The sequence below is a fragment of the Podarcis raffonei genome, chromosome 10, assembly GCF_027172205.1.
Source record: "Podarcis raffonei isolate rPodRaf1 chromosome 10, rPodRaf1.pri, whole genome shotgun sequence".
Classification (NCBI taxonomy): Eukaryota; Metazoa; Chordata; class Lepidosauria; order Squamata; family Lacertidae; genus Podarcis; species Podarcis raffonei.
The window spans coordinates 1,403,455-1,429,073 of NC_070611.1; the positions used below are offsets into that span (position 1 = coordinate 1,403,455).

Here is a 25,619-nt window from a genome sequence, read left to right on the forward strand (position 1 = left end):
CGAAGGTATACCAGCTGAGTTATATAAGAAACTAGAAGATATATTGGCAACACCTTTGAAAGAAATAATGAATGACATCTTAAAGAAAGGGAAAATACCAGATTCCTGGACTGAACCCTATGTAATGTTATTACCAAAACAAGGAGGTGATCCAGAATTAGTAGCAAATAATAGACCAATATCACTATTAAATAGTGATTATAAACTCTTTGATACAATATTAGCAAATAGATTGAAAGAAATGCTAAAAGAAATCATCCACCCAAATCAAGCAGGATTCCTACCTGGGAGGCAGATCCAAAACAATACCAGAAATATTGTTGATATATTGGAATATTTAGAATTTTAAAGCGACAAACAGGTAGCATTGATGCAGAAAAAGCATTCGACAACATCTCCTAGTGCTTCATGAAGAAACAAATTAATGAAACTAGGAGAAAAATTTGAAAGGGCAATAGAAACGATCTACCACCGACAGAAGGCAAACCTGATAATAAATGGTAATATTACAGAAAATATTGAAATAACAAAGGGCACAGGGCAAGGATGTCTGTCCCCTTTCACCTCTTTTATTTAGTGTTGGAAACATTACAAACTCTTAGGAAAAATGAATAAATAAAGGGAGTTAAGATAGTAAAATCATATAAAATCAGAGCATTCGCAGATGACCTGATAGTAACAACTGAGAATCCCCAACAAAGTATTCCAGCAGCTATAGAATTAATCAACAAATTTGGAAGATTAGCAGGATTTAAAATAAGTTTCAAAAAACTAATTTATTAGTTAAAAATATGAGATCTGAGATGAAGGATTTACAAAAAATTACGGGTTTGGAGATTAAAAACAAAGTAAAATATTTGGGAATTTGGGTATCAACAAAATGTATTAACTTGTACCAGGACAATTACACAAAAAATTGTAATGAGATTTTAAAAAATTTGGAAATTTGGAATAAACTTCACCTCTCCCTATGGGGTAGGATTTCAGTAGTCAAAATGAACATTCTACCAAAAATGATTTTCCTATTCCAAACCATTCCAATATTGGGAGGAATGAAATGCTTTAAAAGTTGGAGGAAAGATATAGTGAGATTTGTATGGAATGGAAGAAAACCAAGAATCAAACACCAAATACTTATAGATCAAAGGGAGAGGGGAGGTTTTGCCCTACCAGAATTAGAAATGTATCACGCAGCAGCCGGACTGGTATGGATAAAAGATTGGATTATACTAAGAGATACAGACGTGTTAGACCTAGAGGGTTTTGACAACCGATATGGGTGGCACGCGTATTTAATTTATGAAAAAGTGAGGGCCCATGGGGGATTTTTAAATCATATTATAAGGAAATTGTTATACAAGATTTGGATAAAATATAAAGGAATATTAGAACCAAAAATTCCCTTATGGACCTCACCAACAGAAGCCCTGGCTGTTAAAAAGAAAAATATGCAAGGAGACTGGGCCACATATAGAGTTTTAATAGAAGAGACTAACGATAACATCAAATTAAAAGAATTTGAAGAAATTAGAAGTCACCTGACAGACTGGCTACAGTATTTTCAGATAAATGAAAGATTGAACTTGATAAAAAGGAGGGTCTTGCAAAGGAAATGTCCAGATTTGAAAAAGAATTAATACAGTATAAAGGAAAATACATCTCAAGAATGTATAACCTCCTACTTGAGTGGGAGGTGAAAGAAGAATTGGTGAAAAGTTCAATGGTTAAATGGGCACAAGACCTAGGATATAACATCTATATGGATCAATGGGAGAAATTGTGGAGGGAGGATATCAAATTTACGGCGTGCTATAATCTGAGAGAAAATTTTATGAAAATGTTATACAGATGGCACCACACTCCAGCAAAACTCGCAAAGATGTATAAAAATCACCAACTTGCTGGAGGTGTAAAGCTGGTATAGGGTCATATATGCACATGTGGTGAGAATGCACAGGCATTAAAGAATTTTGGGATAACATCTACAATGAATTTTAAAAAACTATATAAGTTTTCATTTAAGAAAAAACCTGAAACCTTCCTCCTGGGAATAATGTCACCAGAAATCAAAATAGAAAAGATACCACTTTTTATGTATACAACCGTAGCAGCCAGGATCTTAATTGCAAGAAACTGGAAAAGTGACAAAACACCTACGCTAAATGAGTGGCAGGTCCAAATGATAGAATATCTACAGATGGCCATGATGACAGGGAGAATTAGAGGGTATCCAAAACAGAAAGTACAGAAAGAATGGAAAATCTTTAAAGAGTATTTAGAAAAGCATTACAATAACAAATATCTCCTGGCAGAAATAGAATGATCCTTGTAAAATAACAAATATAATGTTTTTTGATATCTGATGAAAACAAAGAAATACAACAACTTGGAACTGTGTGTGAAAAAATTGTAGCAGTAATAATACAATGAGTCTAATTGGAAGCCAAATGTGTTTGTTTTGCTTTGTTTTCTTCTTCCTTTTTTCTCCCCACCCCCTTCCCTTCTTCTTCCTCTTCTCTTTTTCTTTTTGTGTCTCCTTTCTTGGTCTTTCTCCTTTTGATATGTTAGGAAAAAGATAAAGAGATAAAAGTGTAATATGAAAACCTCAGTAAGTTAAAAGTGATGTTGTATAATTTCTTTATTATTATTTATATATTGTTAAAATTGGTTAATTGTAATGATTTGATGTAGCAACTACTGTGGTTTTTTCCTTTGTTATTGTTGAATTCTAAATAAAGTATTACTCTGTTTTTTTTAAAAAAGGAAATTCATATACCTTGGTTCTCAAACAGCTTAGTTGTCGAACAAATCGGCTCCCGAATGCCTGGAAGTAAATGTTCCAGTTTGCAAACGTTTTTCGGAAGCTGAATGTCCAACACGACTTCCACTTGAGTGCAGGGAGCTCCTGCAGCCAATCGGAAGCCACACCTTGGTTTTTGAATGGTTTCGGGAGTCGAACGGACTTCCAGAATGGATTAAGTTCAAGGTACCACTGTAAATGGTTATAAAGAAAGTCGTGCAACTCTGTATAGGAACCTTCTCAGTAATGGAAAATCTATAGGACACCACTTTCATAGTTAAGTCACTTGCCCAACTGTTAAGGATATGCCTCATTATAATTTAGTAAATATCCACCGCAGAAGTTGTGGGTGTGGGTGTGGGTGTGTGGGTGTGTGTAACAAAATTTTATTAGTTTTTAAACAAATGCAATAACCATTAAACACTTATCCAGCAGTACAGGTAATGGTGCTTGTTTTATCCATTATATTTAGACATACACTAACACATTCAACATTCAAACATATGTTATAAGAAATCTCCACTGAGAATAGCAGAATTTGTATATTAAATACAGTGGTACCTCCAGATATGAACTTAATTCATTCCAGAGGTCTGTTCTTATCCTGAAACTGTTCTTAACAAGAGGTGCCATTAGCGAAAGCATGCTTCCCGCTGCGCACTCCCCTCTAACGTGTGCTTTACGCTCACATCCCGGGGCAAAGTTCGCATCCAGGAGCAACTACTTCCGCAACCAGAAGCGTTCGTATCCAGAGGTACCACTGTAGCTATTTTTAAACACGTTTCCTCTTGAAATACACATTTCTAAGCATATTTTATTTCAAAATATACATTGTTTTAAAAAAATGATGTGAGTTTTACCAGCTTTGTGAGTCAAGAACTGCATTGGAATATATAGAAATGCTAAGTAATGCTAAGTAAATTCTTTTTTAAAAAAAAATATTTATTAGATTTTCGCATTTTTTAAACAAACAAACAAAAACAAAACAAACAAAAACATTAAAAAAGACATAAAGTTCATAGATCATACTTTTAAATAACAAATTTCTCAGACCTCCTCATACTTCTCCTCCTTGTATCCCAATTAAGGTTATTTGTTCAGCAAATCCTTCATTTAAAGCATTACAGCTTATAACATTACCTCATTTTTCAAACCCTTTCCCCCCCCCATTTATATTCCTTTATATCATTACAGCTAGAAACCCCTCAATTTCAATCCAACACCATTTAACTTTCCTTAGTTTTACAGTATTTCTGTAAATAGTCCTTAAATTTTTTCCAATCTTCTTCAGCCGACTCTTCTCCCTGGTCACGGATTCTGCTCGTCAATTCTGCCAGTCCCATACAGTAATGCTAAGTAAATTCTAATCCATACACTAGTCTGGGAAGTGTGACTTAGAGTTGATCTTGAAAATTCTGATATGAAGTGCCCTAAGAGCTGGATTCCAGGTGCAGAACATTGCCTCAATATCCATGCCTTCATTTGGGCCTATCAGCATTTTACAATCTGTATGGTGAAGAGTCCCTTGGAAGAGCACATCCAATGTGAGGCATAAAGCCTTGAAACTCAATATGTTGAAAAGAAGAGAAATACTTATCACCAGCATCAGAGGTAACCAAAAGCCAATGCAAAGCAAGCCTTGATCTGGCATCTAGGCCTCAAATCACATCTATGGGCTTAATAAACATCCTGAGAGACAGAGAGCACTCTCTGTGCATCACAAATGATGAAATCAGTATGCAACTTACCTACTGCCTCAAGAAATTTCTTCTGTTACCCTTTACAGTGGTACCTCAGGTTAAGAACTTAATTCGTTCCAGAGGTCCGTTCTTAACCTGAAACTGTTCTTAACCTGAGGTACCACTTTAGGTAATGGGGCCTCCCGCTGCCGCTGCGACACTGCCACACAATTTCTGTTCTCATCCTGAAGCAAAGTTCTTAACCCGAGGTACTATTTCTGGGTTAGCGGAGTCTGTAACCTGAAGCATCCAAGGTACCACTGTATAATGGTAAAGGTAAAGGTACCCCTGCCCGTACGGGCCAGTCGTGTCCGACTCTAGGGTTGTGCGCCCATCTCACTTAAGAGGCCAGGGACCAGCGCTGTCCGCAGACACTTCCGGGTCACGTGGCCAGCGTGACAAGCTGCATCTGGCGAGCCAGCACAGCACACGGAAACGCCCTTTATCTTCCTGCTAGTAAGCGGTCCCTATTTATCTACTTGCACCCGGGGGTGCTTTCGAACTGCTGGGTTGGCAGGCGCTGGGACCGAGCAACGGGAGCGCACCCCGCCGCGGGGATTCGAACCGCTGACCTGACGATCAGCAAGTCCTAGGCGCTGAGGTTTTACCCACAGCGCCACCCGCGTCCCCGCATACTATTTCTGGGTTAGCGGAGTCTGTAACCTGAAGCGTCCGAGGTACCACTGTATAATGGAGCTGATAGTAAATGAGCAGTTACAAATTTGCATGAACATCTATCACTTTTGGTCTACTAGGAACAAAACTACTAATGGGAACAAAACTAGAGAGAACTGAGACCTCTCTGTCTAGGATTAAACTTGAGGGAAGACAGAAAGGAGCTGGTGCAGAAGACTGGTTAAGAAATGCCCCATTTTGCAAGAGTGCTGCATGCTCTGCTGACACTGAGTCTGTAAAATGCTTTGAGTGTCAGGAAAGAATGCTGTCAGTATTAAGAACTGATTCAGACAGATCTTGATTGTGTGGGCTGCAGAGTCAAATTAAGTGACCGGCTATTTGAGGCAGGAGAGTAACTTCCAGACAGCGGCAGAGGAAGCTGCTCGGGTGCAGGGATGGCGCACCCAGGGGTGGGGCAAGCCACCCATATGGGCGGGGCGCACCGTGGGGCCTCCAGAATCTGCCTGCCTCCCCCCACTCAGCCGCCCTATAGCTGGGGGGGAGGCAGTGGGCGGACCGTTTGGGCAGCGCAGAGCCTGCAGCACTCCCAGGAGAAACGCATGGCTCGGGCGCACTGCAGGCCCCTGCTTCCAGAAACACTGTTGTTTTGCAAAAGTGTAGTGCTGTGCTCTCATCCAGATATGGGACACTTGGAATTCCTGGTTCCAGCAGCTCAGTGCCTCCTTCCTGCTAATGGTGTTATATATATTTATATCACAGGCAAGGCCAGGAGTCTTACGAATCCTTGTACCAGGGTCCTTCCTCCCACTGCGTGATCAGCACAGACTCGGCTTACAGATCTTACATTCAGTTCAGAATCTGTCTTTCTACCCCCCAACACCACGGCCTCCGCCATTTGCAGCATGGTGATATTAACACTAAGGTCAGACTACTATGATTGTTTCTTGGTATGCTACTTCAGGGATAAGATTAACAGCAATATTTGATTGCAGTAGTGACACTCCATTCCATCTTCAGACTTTTTCATAAGGTCCAGTGGATACAGAGAAGAAACTTGAAACAGCCTACCTACCAAATGTGGCACCTGGAGGGGTTCATCACATGAATTAATTTTTAAATCTTTACTTCCTATACGACTATACCAGGTTTCTGGAGACCCTTGGGTGCATGATATCACTGGGCCCCTTGTTTTCCCCAAGCCCCCTCCTCTCCCACCTCTTTGGTCACTCTTTCAAAGTAAAACAAATATTGAGCACTATGGCAACCCCCCATTGTCAAAGAAAAACAGGACAAAATGTTGAGCATTGCTGTATACATGCCTGATTGCCACTATGAACATTGTACATTAAGCAATATATCGTGTGCATTGAACTTGTAAAGTTGCTGCTGATCTGTTCCCACTTCCCAAATTTTTAAACAAGAATGTTGGGCTGCAGCAAAGTTATATCCCAGGATAAAGGTACTGAGATTTAAATTATTATCAGTGTGTGCCTTGCAGTATTCCCCATCGCCGTCTGGTGGCACAATGTATATCACACCTACAATGCATATAAATCACATTCTCTCTACCAGTGTAGTTGAGTCCTTAGATGGCAATCAGCCAAAGGCCTATTTGAAAAGGGATGTTTTTGCCTGGCACCAAGCCAATGCATTCCACAAACACGGAGCCAGTCACAACGCTTCTGCTCATTTCCCACCTCCCCACTGCTTAGGAAACGAAGAAGATCTGCCCATCACACTTCACATGTTTCCTGGATGACTTATTCAACACATGATGGAAGGGTCATCTGAAGAATAAAGGGCTCTTGTCATAGAACAAGAGAGACAGAAAGAGGAGGGATGTCTCATGCCTTCAAGGAACACATGAGGCGAAAGGTGGCCCCTGGGGGCAGAGGCTTAAAAAGGCTTGGCTTGCTTTTCATCTTTGTTGGAACCTGTTCTTCACTCAGAGCTCTCTGTGGTTCTTCAACTCCTGACCCACCTCCCCCCATGAGTTCCTTCACTCCACCAGTACAGGAGAGATGGGTGTTCATGTGAACATCTCTAGAGACTATAACACAGGTGTGGACCACACAAAGTCCAAAGTGGTTCTTAGTTCTGGTTCATTAGATGCCACAGCATGACATTTTAGAATTCTGTGGTGGTAGGGTGGACCATACTAATTCAGAGTTCATACTGAATTGCCTATGAGGGAAATCATGCTCCTCCCATTTATACGAAATCCTCACGCAAACAGACAAAGACTCTACAGGACAAATGGCATCAGCCACATTCCATAATATATGGTTGTTTTCCTTCAGATTGATACTAGCAACTCAGTCCCTGTCCACTGCAGTGCTTGTATGAACTTTACTATTATCGTTTACATCTGACCCATGCCTTTGGGTTGGTGAACAGGGGACAGGAAATGAGGGGTGTGTCCCCCCCCGCCACCGCCCCTGCTTTTTGTTCCAGCTTAGCTTCGTTCTATTTTTCTTTTCAGATCTTTTCAGATAGGGAAGCTTTCAAAATTGGTCTACCACACCTACAGTTTGATGGCACACTCCATTTTATCACCTCCGGACTCCCGGATTTTACCACCTCATTCCTGCCTCCTGCTGTTGTTACAGGCCTAGATCAAGCCTTCAACAGTTGTGAATCTTTAGAACCTGGCTGCGTACAGTAGCTGAGCAGAAAAAATGACTGACTATAATTGAAGTCCTCCCAACTTATATTGATGATTCACCATTATTTCTTACTTGATTTGAGGCACTTTTCTAAAATCAGATTATTTAAAGAAGTCAGTGCAGCCAAGGCCTATAGAATGAATAATCCTTGCTAGGATCTTCACACCAAGTTTCTGTTAATGTCACAATTAGAGCAGCCGATTCAAACACTGAATCATAGCATCATTACATATATATTAAAGAAAGGAATCCAGAAAGGTCCTCAGCTGTACATTGGCTGAGGTTTTTCCCAAGGGCTCCTACATGTACATCACTTGACTTCACGTTTCTTAGTTGTTCAGTATATGACTGACAAATGAATTGATTGAAAAGCATTGCCTTCGAAGCAACATCAGATAACAAGGAATGTTTGTGGAAGGCGTTAGACATGTGATGGTTCATTCACACATCCAAGTTGTTGATGTCAGCAAATAATGAATGCACATGGTTTTCCCTAATTTGTCAAAAAAGCCAAAAAGGCCCACAGCTGGCTTCATTTGCACGTGTGCCTGGGTGTTATCACTTCTTCTAGCATCTTGACCTCATCACACAATGCAGTCACATAATGACTCACAAAGGAAACTTACTACCAAGCTTCTAGATTCAGGTAGGTTGCCGTGTTGGTCTGACACAGTTGAAATAAAAATAAAATAAATAAATAAATAATTGTCCAGCAGTGCCTTGCTAGGTTTGTTCTGGTATAAGCTTTCATGTGCATGCACACTTCTTCAGGTATGCACACCAAAGCTTATACCAGAACAAACTTAGTTGGTCTATAAGGTGCTACTGGACAATTTTTATTTATTTATTTTTATTTTACTACCAAGCTGTATTTAGATTTCCAGTTCCAGAGCAGACATCCATCTTTTCTCCATCATCTTGATAGCCACATGACCTAGTGTGTTTAGAACAACTAGGAGACCATTGAGATCTGTATGACTTTTTTTTTTTTTTTTTTGCTGCAAGGACTTAATCATCTGTAAAATGGAAAAGGCAATGAGGTGATACAACCTTGCAGAAGAGGGTTTTGGCTTAGCTTGTCAGAATGAGGAAAAAACCCACAAGTGGTGTGAAGAAACCAGACTCCAATAAATTTAAATATCACAGCAAGCAGGTGAAATCCACTGTGGTTAGATAGCTAGTAAAAGTCATGGCAAGGCCACGCAAGGCCATGGCAAGAAAAATGGTTTCACTTACTATTAGTTACGGCTGGATTTTGAGTAAGTGGTGGTTCTGATGCCTGGAACTCATATGCTATCTCATATAATTCTATAACATAACATAACACAACACAACACACAACACAACATCACAACACAGGTATGTAAGGAACATCCAAAGCATCCAGTTAGTTATATATTCAGGTTAACAGGTGTGTTGCACAACTGTGACAATGTGGGCATGGGGTGCTCTTTCAGGATCCTCACAATGTGTTTATTTAAACTATTGTATGCCCCCCAAAATAGAAATAACGTATTCTGGCACCTAAAAATTGTAATGAAGGCACCAGGCATCATTGAGAGTGGTCCATAACTAAGGTGCTACCACTGAAAACAGCCTCTTCTTTGTTATTACACAGCACACTTGGGTTAATGAAGGCACTTAGGGAAGAACTTTGGCAGAAAAACATGCATGGACATGTTTTTCACATGATGACTTTAATTACCATGTAACATCCTGCCATCTGTAAAGTACAATCATGTGTCAGAAATTCCCAAGGTAGCCTGTTCAATATATAGTATTCACTGATGTTGAGAAAAAAGCTCAGCTATGATAAGCCTAATCACTGGTTAATTAGTGGATAGGTCACATCTGAATAGCCATTGTTAAATCAATTACACAGAGTCTCAGCTAGATTAGGTTTTATCTGGTGAGTCATGTTGTCCCAGTGTAGGTCACATCAAAATCATCATCACAATTTCTTATTTAAGGTTCTCTTTTAAGAGAATATGGAGTGTGTGGGTGGGGGGGGGAGAGAGAGAGAGAGAGAGAGAGAGAGAGAGAGAGAGAGAGAGAGAGACTGCTGTCAACAATAAAAAATAAATGTGGCTCAGTCTTGCAAGTTGGAAGTAAGGGTAGATGATCATGGCCTGAAAATACTGATGAATGCAGAACTAGAAGATAGACTTTTTATAATATCCGTGCATCTTAGGTCAGTGCTTTGAAGACTCTGCATTCAGGCCCCATCTGTGCTCTACATTTAAAGCTGTATCATACTACTTTAAACAGTCATTGCTTCTCCCAAGGAGTCATGTGAACTGTCATTTGTTAAGGGCCCTGAGATTTGTTGGGAGACCCTTATTCCCCTCACAGAACTACAATTAGCAAAGTGGCTTAAGTCAATCCCTCTTCCCAGGGAACTCTGAAGATTGTAGCTCTATGAGGGAAAGGGGTGTCTCCTTGCAATTCTCAGCTACCTTAACAAACCACAGTCCCCAGAATTCCTTGGGAGAAACCTTGATGATATAAAGTAGTATAATATTGATCTAAATGTATAGAGCAGATGGGGCCTTGGGGAAGCCTTTTCACATGAACTTGCATTTCTGCTATGGAACCCCGAAGATTTTAGCTCATCTACTTGGGTGCTGGCTAGGTGTGCCTCAGCCTTCATGAGAGTTTAGGAAACTGAGAATGTGCCCTAAGGCATGTTAGGGGAAATTGGAAGATGCCTTTCATGGAAGCTTCTCTGCCACTGCAAATCATCGCACTGGGAAAACGTCTGAATAAATGTAATAAATGTAGGACACAGCTTGAAAATTACTGTTTTAAATAATCCTGATTGCTGTATCATCAGTTGTTGGTATATGTGTTGTTTTGTTGTCTGTAACATGAAAAAAAACTTTTTAAAAAGGGGAGGAAAAAGACTCTTAGAGCAGCTCTTGCCACCTTGGCACCTTCCAGATGTTTGGGACTATAACTCCCAACTCCCATGTTGGCTGATGGGAGTTGTAGTCCAAAACAGCTAGAGGACACAAATCTGGCAAAGGCTGTCTTAGAAAAACAGTCTTTCAAGATTGTTCTTATTACCCTTGTACGAGAGCCAGTGTGGTGTAGTGGTTAAGAGCGGTAGTCTCGTAATCTGGGGAACCGGGTTTGCGTCTCCGCTCCTCCACATGCAGCTGCTGGGTGACCTTGGGGCAGTCACACTTCTTTGAAGTCTCTCAGCCCCACTCACCTCACAGAGTGTTTGTTGTGGGGGAGGAAGGGAAAGGAGAATGTTAGCCGCTTTGAGACTCCTTAAAGGGAGTGAAAGGCGGGATATCAAATCCAAACTCTTCTTCTTCTTCTTCTACGGCTAAACAGAGCAATCTTGAGATGCATTGCAAGGACTCAGGTATGCACATGCACACATACTGTGTTGCCAGGAATAAACTCCTCTGTCCTTCACCATAAAATGGACCAAGACCCTCCCTCAACACAACTTGCACCCATCATAATAGCAGCACTACTATTATAATTGGAAAACAGCCGAGTGCAATATGAATGGCATCCAAAACCCCACTGAAATAATCCCATGGACTTTTGTAAACATTGGCTTGTTCCCCATTTCATTTCATTTCTCTCTCTCTTTCTCTTTCTAAAAGTGTTCCAGATCAATAGAAGGTCGTAACGGCCTGGTTGAACGCCAAGTGGTAACACATCTGGCAGCGGGTGCTTTAAAAGAAGAAAGATCCCTTTTGCTAACTATGCATTTAGGAAGGGGTTGAGAAAAAGCTTAATAATAATTTCCACCCTTCATCAGAACATCTCAAATGATTGCAATATTTAATTAAGATCTAGAAACACATCTGAGTTGGTTAGTTTAAAATTAGGGCAGAGAAAATTGCTTGGCAAAGGTCATAGTAAAATAAAGTCAGTGCTAGTTAATGTCATGCCTTCCTGCTCTGTTGCAATGATTTAGTTTAAACTCATTCGAAATATAGTGAAATCTTTTTCTTCTGATTCTGTTCTGATGGCCTGCACTTCTGAGGCATAACCTGGAATCCATCTCCCATATTAGCAGACATATTTTACATCAAGTATAAATATATATTTCTCTTTATTAAAACTTTGAGTTTCTTGCTGTTACTTAGATCTTCACCCACTTTTAAACATAGAACAATAGAAGTAGCTGTGGAAATTTAGGACACTCCAACGAGGCTAGCCACTCTTTATGTGAAAGTCTTGGATAAAAATAGCTTTAGTTCCAGACTTCCGGAGGCGGCGCCAACGGCAATGGCGGTCTCCTTGTAGTTCGGAGGGAGAAGCTCCGCGGAAATCGGGTCTGTCCGCTACGGCGAAGCGGAGACCCTTGTCAAAATCACAGGCAGGAGAAGCCTGTGACTGTGGGACTCGGCGGGCACCTGCAGCGCCCCCCGGATTAGCGAAGGGACCCCGTAAGGGGCTCCGGAGTGCAACGGGAGTTTGGCGTGGTGCTGAAAGTCGATCGCTTTTTCCGTGGGGTGAAGCCGCACAGCTGTTGCCAGAGAGCGCTGACCTTTTTCCTGTGACAATTCGGCTGCTAAACAACTACCCGTGAGTAGGTGAAGTTTAAGAATTGGGACTTAAAGGAGAAAAAAAGGATTAATTCGGCACTGAAGCGGGAAGGTGTAAACAGGAAGTCCGCCTTTCCGTTTTCTGTACACAGTTCAAAGCAAAGACTCTTTAAGCTAAAGACCTAGAGAGCAGTGTCTTAAAAGCTCCAAATCCGAACATCAAAGTAAAAGAACTCCCCCCCCCCAGGCTATTGGAGAGGGGGGGAGAGGGAAAAGTGACTTTTTTACTTCTGGAAAAAATAGAGACAATTATCTAACTCCTGGGAACGGACTGCCAGGTCCACTAGAATTGTTGCACTGAGAGTCGCACTATTTATAGACAATGTAACTTTTTAATGGTTAACTCTGCAAAGGAGATACTTGTTGAAGGTCTTCTCTGGACTTGAAACTGTTGCTTGCTCTCTTGAGGGGGACTTAGGAAAGTTGGAAAAGATTCTTTATTGTGACTTTAATGACTGCTACAGTGTCCCCCTAGAGGAACATTGAAACTGCACACCCAGCTGGGGGATTTTTCCATTCTTGACTCTGGGGATTTTCCACGGTAAGACTTGACCGTGGGATCGACCTTGATTCATAGACAAAAGTGTGATGACTGATAGGACAACAAGATCAGGCAAGGCTAGAGTGCAGCAGCCCAGCACAGTTTCCCAGCAATGTAGATCATCTGTTCCCGGCCCTCCTGTGACACAGGGGGAAGATTTTGCACAAGCTGGGTCAAAAGGAATGGCTTCAGAAGGGGATTTTACTTCTGTGTTAAACAAAATTTATGAAAAATTGGAAGGCTTAAGCAAACAAGTTACGGAACAATCAACTAAAATAGACAGGAATACTGCCAGCATTAATAATTTGGGACAGAAGGTGAATTCCAATACAGAATCTATTGAAAAATTGCTGGAAGAATCTGCGTCTAATTGAAAAATAGCTGAGGAAGCAAAAGAAAAAGCAGTGGCTGTAGAGGAAGAAATAAAACCTATGTGCAAGCAGATTGGGGACCATCAGTCACTTCTGTCTATGATTGAACTGAGGGAGAAACAGACCAATCTGAGGATCAGGGCAGTACCGGAATTTGAAAAAGATAACCTAAGTGACTACCTTATGCAGGAATTTGGAAAATTTTGGAATTTGGAGGTGGAGAAAGACTTTAAGATAGTAAGTGCGTTCAGACTTGGAAGAGGAGGGAGAAAAAACAGGGTGAGAGACTGTTTGGTTACCCTCTGAACGAAAGAAGAGAGAGATAAAATACTGAATGCGCACTTCCAGAAGACTTTGGAGATTAACGATTCGAGAGTGGAGATTTTTAAGGATATTCCGAAACATCTATTGGATCTTAGAACCAACTACGGAGATCTGGTGGCCCTACTGAGAAGAAACAGAATTGTTTTTAGGTGGGAATTCCCCCAGGGACTATCTTTTACCTTTAAAGGGAAAAAGTTCAAAATAAGATCAGTGGAAGATAAGGGAAAATTTTTGAGAGAAGAAGACCTGCAAAAAGAAGTTCTAGACTTCCGGGTTGGCGCCATTGTTTAATGGCGGATTCCCTCCGAGCTCCGGAGGGAATCGGCTCCGTAGCGTCTGGGTCTGGCCGCTGCGGCGAAGCGGGGACCCTTAAAATCACAGGCGCGGATGCCTGTGAACACAGAGACTCGGCGGGCACCATTTGCGCCCCCCCAATCCACGACGGAGCCTTTTTAAAGGCTTCGGAACGGAGGCAGGGTGAGGCGTGGTGCTGAGAGTACTCCCTCGCCTACGGAGTGAAGCCGCAAGCCACTGACAGAGAGCGCCAACTTCTTCCAAGATCGACTGGACTCTAAAATACTAACCCGTGAGTAATACGGAGATTGGGACTTTAAAAAAAAAAAATTTAATTTTGAATTTGGAACGAGCGGGAAGGGGCTAAAAAGGAAGTCACCCCCCCCCTCTTTGTAAACAAGTTAAAGCAAAGGACTGGGCAACCAAGGTCGAGAGAACCTGTTTTCTAGTGAAAAGATCTTGATTTCACGGTTTTGACACTATAAGGATTTACTGGAGGATAAAAAGAATTTGGGGACTGGAATTTCACACCCCCCCCCGAGACCCGGGAACGCCCCAAGAGAAAGTCTGTTGCATGGAAGATTTTGACAGCTGTCAAGAGAGCTGCTAGTCAGCTAGTTGCCAGCTGGAAAAAGAGAACATTGTTTCTGCTGTTTTTGTTGGTTCATCTGGTATAACTTTGTTGAAAACAACGAGGGCTGATACAAAATAACTGGACTTTTGGTTTCGAGCTGAAAGGAACATTAAGGAACTAAAATCCCCCTAGAGGGGTAATAGGGATACTACACTACAAAAATGACTGGAGTATGTAAATTCCAAGCAGAACTGGACAGAGCGCTCGTTCTCTTGGGAAATTTGAAAGATGAATACAATGTTATGTCTACAAAGATATCACTACTACACCGGTCAGTAAACAACAGTTTTGAGCTGGATAAAGATTTGAAACAGGAAGCCTACTCAACTGAACAAATAAATGAAACTGAAAGTGCAGAAATGATGGAGCAAGGTGTTGTTTTTGAAGAAAATGAAGGAGAAGCAGGAGACGTGCAGGTAAGAAATTTGAAACAAAAGTTGGAGCCCCCCATAGGCTTTGCTTTTAAGTATGGAAGACTGGCTGGAAGCAACAAGGACTCTGCTGGTCCGGAGCCCCTTCAAGACTTGGGGTTTAACATTAAGGACCATCAAAGAGACCGGCAGAAAGGAACTGAGAGAGATAAAAGGGCCTCAGATGTGAGGTCTCCAGGTTAAATAAATAACACAAAGACTGATGGACATTGGTCGGGGATTGGAACCGGGAAAAGGGTGGGTGGAGGTTGGGAATCCAAAGGGCACATAAGGACAATTTGTTTTCTTTTTTTTACTTTTAATGAGTGGTAAGGAAATTGGGTAAATCGTGGAAGGGAAATTTTGGTCGACTTTAGGAAAAAGGTCTAAGAATAGCTAATGAGGTATAAGTATTGATGTGTGTTTTAAATAAGGTAAAATTGGTTTCTTCTTTTTTAAATTAATTGAAAATAAGATTGTTAAAAATAAATGGAGGAAATGGAAAAAAGGAAGTAAAGTAAAAAATGGTATGTTAGAATAAATGTATAAGTTAAGGTAAAGAAATAAGTTAAGGACTTGCTGAACTGACAACTTAAATTGGAATACAAGAAGGGGAGGTGTGAGGAAGTCTGAGAAATAAGGTTAAGAACGATAACTTTATGTGTTTTTTCTATTTTTCTTTTGTTGTTTAATTTTGTTATGTATTTTTGTATTTTTCTTTTGTTTTGTTTATTTTTTGTTCTTGTTTGTTTTTTGAAAATGCTAATAAATATTATTTTAAAAAAAACAAAAAGAAGTTCTAGAAGAGCTAAGAGCTTTAAGATCAGGAGTACTAGACATAGTACCACCACCTTTGGGACTGGACAAACTAAAAAAAGCGATACCACCGTCAGAACAAGAAGAACTTTTGGGAGCAGTTGGAGGAGAATAGAATAACCACATCATGTCTCTGCAATTATTAAGTTGGAACATTCATGGATTTAACTCCCCCGGAGAAGAGGAAGAAAGTCTTTCATTTATTGAAAAAGGAACAATTGGACTTAATTTGTTTACAGGAAACACATGTGATAAGGCTTCACAGGAAAGTACTGATTAATAAAAGATTGGGTCAAGAGTTTATTTCATCGGACAAGGTTAAAAAGAGAGGAGTTGTTATTTATGCCAAAGAGAGCCTATCACCGAAATTTGTTTTTAAAGATGAACAAGGAAGATTTGTGGCAATTGAGATTCAATCACAAGGAGAAAAATTTCTGATTGTAGGAGTTTATGCACCAAATGAGGGGAAATCTGAATTCTTCAAGAAATTGCATGAGACATTGCTTGACTATATGAACTACAACATTATTATGATGGGAGATATGAATGGAGTGGTATCTACAAATATGGACAAGTCGCAGAGACAGGTTGTAACTAAAGATGGCAGACTACCAAAAACTTTTTTTGAATTGACTGACAATATGGACTTGATTGACATCTGGAGAACTAAGAACCCCCTTGGAAGAGAGGGAACATTCTTCTCTGAAGCCAAAATGACATGGACAAGAATTGACCAAATATGGATAACTAGAGGACTGGCACCTAAGACTCGAAAAGTGGAAATTTGCCCAAAAACTTGCTCCGACCATAATGCGGTGAAGATGGAGATGAAACTAACACCAATCGGTTCCTTCAGATGGAGGATGAATGACACCTTATTTAGAGATCAAGAGGTTACCAAGAAGGCCCAAAAAATCTTGAGAGATTATTTTGAGATAAATTTGAATACTACGGTTGAAAAAAGAGTAATCTGGGACGCAAGCAAAGCGGTCATGAGAGGGTTTCTGATTCAACAGAACGCAATAAAGAAGAGAATTCAAAATGAGGAAAAAGATAAAATCTTGGAAAAAATTAAAGAAGGAGAGAAGAAATTAAGAGCGAAACCAAAGTCGCAAGAGATTATGAGAGAAATAAAGCTATATCAAGTACAATATATGAAAATGATAAATCAGGAAGTAGAATGGAAAATTAAGCAGATGAGACAAAAGACATTTGAATCGGCTAATAAATGCGGGAAACTGCTAGCTTGGCAGATGAAAAAAAGACAAAAATTAAACACTATCACAAATCTGGATGTGGAAGGAAAGAACATACAGAATCCATTGGAGATTAGAAAGTGCTTCCAGAGATATTTTAAACAACTATATACACAAGGGCCACAGAAAGAGACTGATTTAGACCAATTTTTAAGAACAAATGGATTACAAAAACTCTCTCAAGAAAATAAGATAATGTTGAACCACAAAATTACAGAACAGGAGGTAGAAGGTGCCATTCAGAACATGCAGTTGGGTAAATCTTAGGCCGGATGGTCTAACCTCCAAATACTATAGATCTTTGAAAGACTGGTTAATTCAGCCACTAAAGGAGGTCTGTAATGAAATTTTGGAGGGGAAAAAGGTGCCAGAGTCGTGGAAGGAAGCTTACATTACACTTATACCGAAAACTGAGTCTGAAAAGACACAACTCAAGAACTACCGCCCCATATCCCTGCTTAATGTGGATTACAAAATTTTTGCTGATATCTTGGCTAACAGATTAAAAAAGGTATTAGTTGAAGAGATACATAAAGATCAAGCCGGCTTTCTCCCAGGTAGACATCTGTCTGACAATACGAGGAATATAATTAACATTTTGGAGAAGCTGCAAGTGAACATCAATACCAAAGCAGTTTTAATTTTTATAGATGCAGAAAAAGCCTTTGATAATATTTCTTGAATTTTATGAAGAAAAATCTTCAGGGAATGGGGGTGGGCCAAGGGTTTGAAAATGGTATAAGTGCAATTTACTCAGAACAAAAGGCTAAGTTAATAGTCAATAATGTGATGACAGAGGAATTTAAGATAGAGAAAGGGACACGACAAGGCTGCCCAATTTCCCCATTGCTTTTTATTTCGGTTCTGGAGGTTTTGCTGAATATGATTAGAAGGGACCGTCTGATTAAAGGTATCCAGGTCGGAGCCAAACAATACAAATTGAAAGCTTTTGCAGATGACCTAGTTTTGATGTTACAGGAGCCAGAATCTAGTACGAAAAGAGTATTAGAATTGATTCAAGAATTTGGTCATGTGGCAGGATTTAAGCTGAACAAGTCAAAAACTAAAGTTCTTGAGAAAAATTTAACACCGATTGAGAAAGAGGTTTCAGAAGGAGACAGGTTTAACATTAGTTAAGAAAGTAAAATATCTGGGGGTTAATATGACCGCTAAGAACTTAAACTTATTTAAAGATAACTATGAGAAATGTTGGATAGAAGTGAAAAAAGATTTGGAAATATGATCAAATTTGAAGCTTTCCTTGTTGGGTCAAATTGCAGCTATAAAGATGAATGTATTGAGACTTCCGGTCAGCGCCAGCGACTAATGGCGGGTTCCCTCTGAGCTCCGGAGGGAACTGGCTCTGCGAGGTCTGGGTCTGGCCGCTGCGGCGAAGCGGAGACCCGAAGAAGTCACAGGCCGTGAAGCCTGTGAGCACGGAGACTCGGCGGGCTCCATTTGTGCCCCCCCGACTGCGAAGGAGCCTTTTTAAAGGCTTTCGAATGGAACGGGGTTGAGCGGCGCGGAGTTGAGAGTCATCTACCCTCTTCGCGGAGCGAAGCCGCAAGCCATGGTCGGAGAGCGCTGATTCCTTTCTGGACAATTGGGACTTAAGGCAACTACCCGTGAGTAGGAGCAAGAAATTAAAATTGAAGAAAATTTGAGCTAATTAGGTACCGAAACGGGAAAGGTATAAACAGGAAGTCTGCCTTTCCCGGCTTGTAAATAGAGCAAAGCAAAGAGATTGTAAAGCTGTAACTTTGAAAGACATCTTTTAAAGATTCCAAATCCATCACCAAAAAAAAAAGAGCATTCCCCTCCTGTTTGCAGGGGTGGAGGGGAGAATTTTGAGCATTATTTACCTGCAAGGATAGAGAGAAGTAAAGCTATATCTGCTGCCTCTAAAACCTGGGAATGGACTGCTTTTGACAGCTGTCAAAGCGTTAAGGGTAAAGAATACTGATACTCTGTGAAAGGATACAATTGCTTTCTGAAGGGATTTGGACCAAAAAGTAACTTTTAACTGAAACTGTGGCTTTTTAAGGGATAAAGGGGACCTATAAGGATTATATTTGTTCTAAAAGTTGCAACTGAAGTTGGAAGTGTGTCCCCCTAGAGGAGATTATGTTGTAGCAAGTATTAAGCCACCAAGCAACTTAGCCTGGGAAATTCCTCTTCAAAACAAAGTTACTAGGCGTGAGACTGACCTTGGACTGTGTATGGAAGTGCTATGGCAGATGAGAAAGGGAAGATAGAGCCGACACAGGAAAAAATTCTCAGATCTGGTAGACAATACAAAACTGACATTGCTCAGCAGAGAAGGGCCTCAACATCCGGAGCAGCAGGCACAGCAGGAGCTGCTGCTTCGCAAGTAAAGCCAAAGGCTATGTCATCACAAGACCTACTGGCTCAGGCACTTAGTAAAATTAATGCATCTCTGGAAAATTTAGCTAAACAGGTTGCAGAGACAAATAAACAGGTTGCAGAGACAAATAAACAAGTAGCTGAGGCCTCAGTAAAAATTGATTTGAACACTACAAGTATAAACGAATTGGGAAAGAAAGTGAACTCTAATACACAGTCTATTGAAAAATTATTGGAGGAATCGGCCTCGTCTCGGAAGCTAGCTGAGGAAGCTAAGGAGATTGCAACCGCTGCTCAGGAGAAGATACCACCGGTATATAAGAAACTTGAGGATCATGATTTAACATTGTCTATGATTGAATTACAAGGGAAAGAGAGGAATTTAAGACTCAGAGCAGTACCGGAAAATGAGAAAGACAACCTGGTAGACTTCCTTACAAAGGAATTTACAGACTTTTGGCAACAGGACCTGGGGAAGGAAGAATTTAAGATAGTGAGCGCATTTAGGATTGGTAGAAGACAAAGAAGGAACAGAGCAAGAGACTGTTTGATTACCTTAAGAACAAAGGAAGAAAGAGACAAAATCTTAAATCTGCAATATCAAAGAACTCTGGAAATTGAAGATTCATTTGTGGAGATCTTCAAGGACATACCTAAACTTATTTTGGATGTAAGGGTCCACTACAGAGATCTTGTGGGTTTATTGAGAAGAAACAGAATTCTTTTTAGATGGGAATTTCCCCAAGGCCTATCTTTTAAATACAAAGGAAGAAAAATAAGAATAAGGACAGTGAATGATAAAGACAAATTTTTGAATGATCATGAGGAGGACTTACAGAAGGAAGTGCAAGCTGGAGAGGATCCAACTGCATCAGGAAAAGGAATTGCGGACATAGCAAATTTATCATTTGGACTTGTTGAACCAGGGAAAGACACACCACCGACAGAAGAAGAACAACTCGGGGCAGTCGGAGGGAAGAACAAGTAACTCATCATGGCTCTGCAACTTCTAAGTTGGAATTGTAATGGACTTAATTCCCCTCGAAAGAGAAAAAGTGTCTTTCATATATTAAGAAAAGAACAACTGGACTTGATTTGTTTACAGGAAACACATGTAATGAGGTTACACAGGAAAATACTTATGAATAAGAGATTGGGACAAGAATTTATTTCGTCTGACAAGGTCAAAAAGAGAGGAGTGGCGATATATGCAAAGGAGAAACTCTCACCGAAACAAATTTTTAAAGATGAACAAGGAAGATATTTGGCTATTGAAATTCAATTTCAAGGAGAGAAATTTCTGATTGTAGGGGTGTATGCACCGAACGAGGGGAAATCTGAATTTTTTAAGAAGTTGCATGAGGTTCTTCTGGACTATATGGACTATAATATAATCTTGATGGGGGACATGAATGGAGTTGTATCTACAAATATGGACAAGGCACAAAAACAGGTAGTCACCAAAGATGGTAGATTACCAAAGACTTTTTTTGAATTGACTGACAATATGGACTTGATCGACATCTGGAGAACTAAGAACCCTCCGGGGAGAGAGGGAACTTTCTTCTCTGAAGCTAAGATGACCTGGACTAGAATTGACCAAATCTGGATTACTAGAGGGATGGCACCAAAGATAAAAAAGGTGGAAATCTGCCGTAAAACTTGCTCAGACCATAATGCTGTAAAGATGGAGATGAAGCAAATAACACCCGGTTCCTTTAGATGGAGGATGAATGACACTCTATTTAGAGATGAAGAAGTATACAAAAAGGCCAAAAAAACTTTGAGAGATTATTTTGAAATAAATATGACTACTAATGTGGAAAAAAGAGTAATTTGGGATGCAAGTAAAGCTGTGATGAGAGGGTTCCTGATTCAACAGAATGCAATAAAGAAGAGAAGCCGAAATGAGAAAAAGGATAAAATTCTGGAAAAAATAAAAGGAGGAGAGAAAAAACTGAGAGCAAAGCCAAAATCACAGGAGATCTTGAAAGAAATAAAGTTATTTCAAGTACAATACATGGAATTGATGAATCAGGAAATAGAATGGAAAATTAAACAAATGAGACAGAAGACATTTGAATCAGCGAATAAATGTGGGAAACTACTAGCCTGGCAACTGAAAAAAAGACAAAAATTAAACACTATTATAAATTTAGAAGTAGAAGGAAAAGATATACATAACCCAATTGAGATTAGAAACTGCTTCCAGAAGTATTTTAAACAACTATATGCACAAGGGCCACAGAATGAAATGGACATAGACTGATTTTTGAAGATAAATGGATTACAAAAAATTCCACAAGAAAGTAAATTAATGTTGAATTGCAAAATATCTGACCAGGAGATAGAAGGTGCCATTCAAAATATGCAAGTAGGCAAGTCTCCAGGACCGGATGGGTTGACTTCCAGTTACTACAGATCTTTGAAAGAGTGGCTATTACAACCATTGAAGGAAGTCTGCAATGAAATTTTGGAAGGGAAAAGGGCACCAGAATCGTGGAAAGAAGCTTATATTACACTAATACCAAAAACAGAGACTGAAAAGACTCAACTTAGGAACTGCCGTCCCATATCCTTATTAAATGTGGATTACAAAATCTTTGCTGATATTTTGGCTAAGAGACTGAAAAAAGTATTGATTGAAGAGATTCATAAGGACCAAGCGGGCTTTCTTCCGGGAAGACATCTTTCTGATAACCTGAGGAATATAATTGACATTTTGGAAAAGCTAGAAGTGAACATAAACACTAAAGCAGTTTTGATATTTGTGGATGCGGAGAAAGCCTTTGACAATATTTCTTGGAGTTTTATGAAAAAGAACCTACAGGGTATGGGGGTAGGCCATGGTTTTGAGAATGGTATAGGTGCAATATATTCTGAGCAAAAGGCCAAATTAATTGTAAATAATGTGGTTACGGAACAATTTAAGATAGAAAAAGGGACACGACAGGGATGCCCAATTTCCCCTTTGCTCTTTATATCGGTCCTGGAGGTTTTGCTGAATATGATTAGAAGGGACCGGATGGTTAAAGGTATACAGGTCGGAGCTAAACAGTTCAAATTGAAAGCATTTGCAGATGATCTAGTTTTGACTTGATTATTTAAATGGGAATACAAAAAGGGGAGGTGTGAGGAGGTCAAGGAAACAAGCTAATGAGTTTAAAGTTACAAAAAACGGATTTGTTTTTAATTCTTTTTTATCTACTCGTTTTTTGTATTTTGTATCTTTACTTTCTTTTTTCTTTTTTATGTATTTTTGTATGTTTTCTTTTTTTTATCTTTTTCTTTCCATATGTCTTCTTTGTATTTTGTAAACCTATGTTTTTGTAAAATCTCAATAAATATTTTATATATATAAAAAAAACTTTAGTTCCATTCTCAGAAAGACCATATCACAGAGACATCTTCAGCCCCACACTGCAGTTGCATGCATCCTTAAGGTGGGAGTGAAGCTCCGTTAATTCCCTAGGACTTAGTAAACATGCAGAGGATCAGGCTTGCCCAAGTATTTTGGCATAGTTTTTGTGATAGACAGGACAAATTTTCAAATATAGCCTTGGAAACATTTTCAAGAATTCAGAAGAGTGAATAATACTAATGTCTGGATGTTTGTCTGTTTCAACTAGAAAGACAGTTCCTGCATGCTCTCATTCCCTAGCATCATGTTCCGTCTCAGTGATGGGGAACATGTGGCCTTCCAGATGGTGTTGAACTCCATTTCCCATCAGCCCCAGCCAACATGGCCCACAGTCAGGGATGATGTTGTCCAGCAAATGTATGGAGGGCCACAGGTTCCCAATTTGTGTACTTCCCATTTTGTTTACTGTCTTGAACAGAACATGAAGGTGAGACTGTAGAAATGAATGGAAAGAGCTATGCACATAAGAGTAGACTTTTTTTTGGCTCCATGGGACAGCATATAACATCTGTAGTAAGAGTCATCTGTGTTGGCACAGAGATAAGCCTCCTTGCCAAAAAAGACCTGAGGTCACCATAGTTAAGGCTTAACCCAGAGCTTTCCAAACTTTTCATGTTGGTGACACACTTTTTAGACATGCATCGTTTTGCGACACAGTAATTCAGTTTTACTAGCAAGCAGGAGGCTCAACTAACCCCTTTCCAGCCCCAGGATGAGCGCAGGGAGCATTCAAGTGACACACCTGCACACTGCAGCCGACACACCAACACGTCTGACACACAGTTTGGAAAGCTCTGCTTTAACCTCTACTCAGTGTTCTTTGAGTGCACCCTTTCAATTCCTTGCATATGAATTGATGGCTGCAAAGCCTGTTCCTAACAAGGAGGTGGCAAGTGATATTTTACCAGCTCCAGGAACAAAAAGTTGAAGCACTTGTTTGGTGTGCTGTTTTGAAACTGACAAAGCATTTGACTTCCACAAGCCCATCACTACCTTTTCAGGAGGAGTGGTGTTTGTGCACACACCAGTTGGGAAACCTCAGCCTAAGAAGCCTGTGATATCTGTGTGTGAACCTGTTTGTAACAATGACTGAGTTGAGATCATTGCATGTCACTTATCTCAGTTCCCAACCAACAAGTGTGCAGCAGTTTGAACACCACAATCCAAATTAATTCTAAGGGGCACAGGAAGAGAGAACATATTGTATACCATAGGAAACAAGCCAATCTCTTGTCCATCCCAACACTTCTAGGTTGTCAGTTTACTAAGGAAGAATTAAGTTCAATTAAGCTAACTGTTGAATTTTAGCAGCTGAATTACAGTCCTTTTTGCTTATTCTGTCTGTAATACTTACCATCTTGTGGGGTTTTTGTTTTTTCTTCTTTTTTCTTCACAGCCTAATTTAGGTGGAGTGATTTATATAGGTTCAGCTGCACCCACCGGCTCTGCTTTACAGAAGTATTTTGCTCATTCATCTTGCAACTTCAGGCTCCTGGCCCAGACACCTCTTACTCCCATTAACTTCCTGTAGCATCTCACAAATGATCAATGAATAGAACTGGGTTATTTTCAAAATATAGTGCAGCAAAAATGGTTTTGTGATTCATTGCTCTGGGAATAAGGCAGCTTGGATATTCAGGACCACGCTAGACTATATGCTTGATTTCTCTGTAGACCTCTATGTATCCGAAAGTTAGCTTTGCTAGCTCCTCATAATTGTAGATCCTTCAGTCACATGTAAGACAATATATAAACCTAGAAGTCAGAACACATAGGCATCCCATTGACCACTGTGGGGCCCTAGCAATACTTTTGGTTTAAGGTTACAGCCATAAATTACAATTCGTTTTCAACTGTAGAAAACTGCATGGGTAACCTGACTTGCAATTCTGTACACAGCTTTGCTGTTTAAACTCCACTGAAGTTAATAGTATCAAACAGCCTAGCAGTGTGAATATTTGCAGCCCTGATCCTTGAGAGCCATAATAGCACAAGCTCTATTGCAGTGAAAGGGATGCCAATCCATCTTTGTGAAAATTTTGAATTTCAAAGCCAATCCCTCACAATTTAAATCAGAAAAGCATATATAAATTCGGGCCCTGAGCCCGGCTTCGGCTGGGGAGGGCGGGATATAAATAAAATTTATTATTATTATTATTATTATTGTATGACAGCAATGGTAGATGTACAGGCACCAAATGGGAAATGTTGCCTGATGCCCCAACTCCCATCAGTTTGTATGGTGCGGCTTGCCAGGTTCTGAGACCCCCACCGAGAAAAGCAGGTGGTTTACTGAGCTCCTTGCAGGCACCACACAGAGCTGGTGGGCTGTTTTTGAACTGGTGACTCACAATTTGTGTGGGCCTGTTTGTAATCCCTATCATGTGCTGGAGGCACTCTCTCTCACCTTCCCTCCCTCTTGAATAGATCATTGGGGGGGGGACGATGACTGCAGAACTTGCAGTACCAGTAGAACAAAACAATAGTGCATCACAATAAAAAACAGCTATATTATATGTACATAAAAATTATTCACCATGATAAGGAAAACAGCTCAAATTCCTTCAACAATAATTTGAAGATACAATATTGTCTCTCATAAAAGTCAAAATTAATTCAGGGTAGTTTAGCTAACCTTTTCCCACTGCAGTGCCCTCCAGTTGTTCTGGGGGACTCCAGCTCCCATTAGGCCCAACCAGCATGGCCAATAATCGGGGATGATGGGAATTGTAGTCCAAAACCCCTGGAAGGCATCAAAATCAAAACTAGAGAC

At 40.2% G+C, this 25,619-nt stretch overlaps 1 protein-coding gene across 4 annotated transcripts in view; it reads left to right on the forward strand.

The window, feature by feature from the left end:
* The window catches only part of LMNTD1 (lamin tail domain containing 1), a 267,223-nt gene that overhangs the window by 212,976 nt on the left and 28,628 nt on the right, over positions 1-25,619 (forward strand). The window contains exon 12 of one of the 4 annotated variants that reach the window (XR_008332542.1): positions 24,243-24,320. The exons of 1 other annotated variant lie outside the window; for it this stretch is intronic. Coding sequence is in view for 2 of the 3 variants with exons in the window: in XM_053406836.1 (XP_053262811.1) it covers positions 5,935-6,084 (150 nt within the window). In the remaining variant the exon portion in view is untranslated. Of the gene's footprint in view, positions 1-5,934; positions 6,266-24,242; positions 24,440-25,619 lie in introns of those variants that run through there. 2 more of the 4 variants (XM_053406837.1, XM_053406836.1) reach the window with 2 other exon arrangements.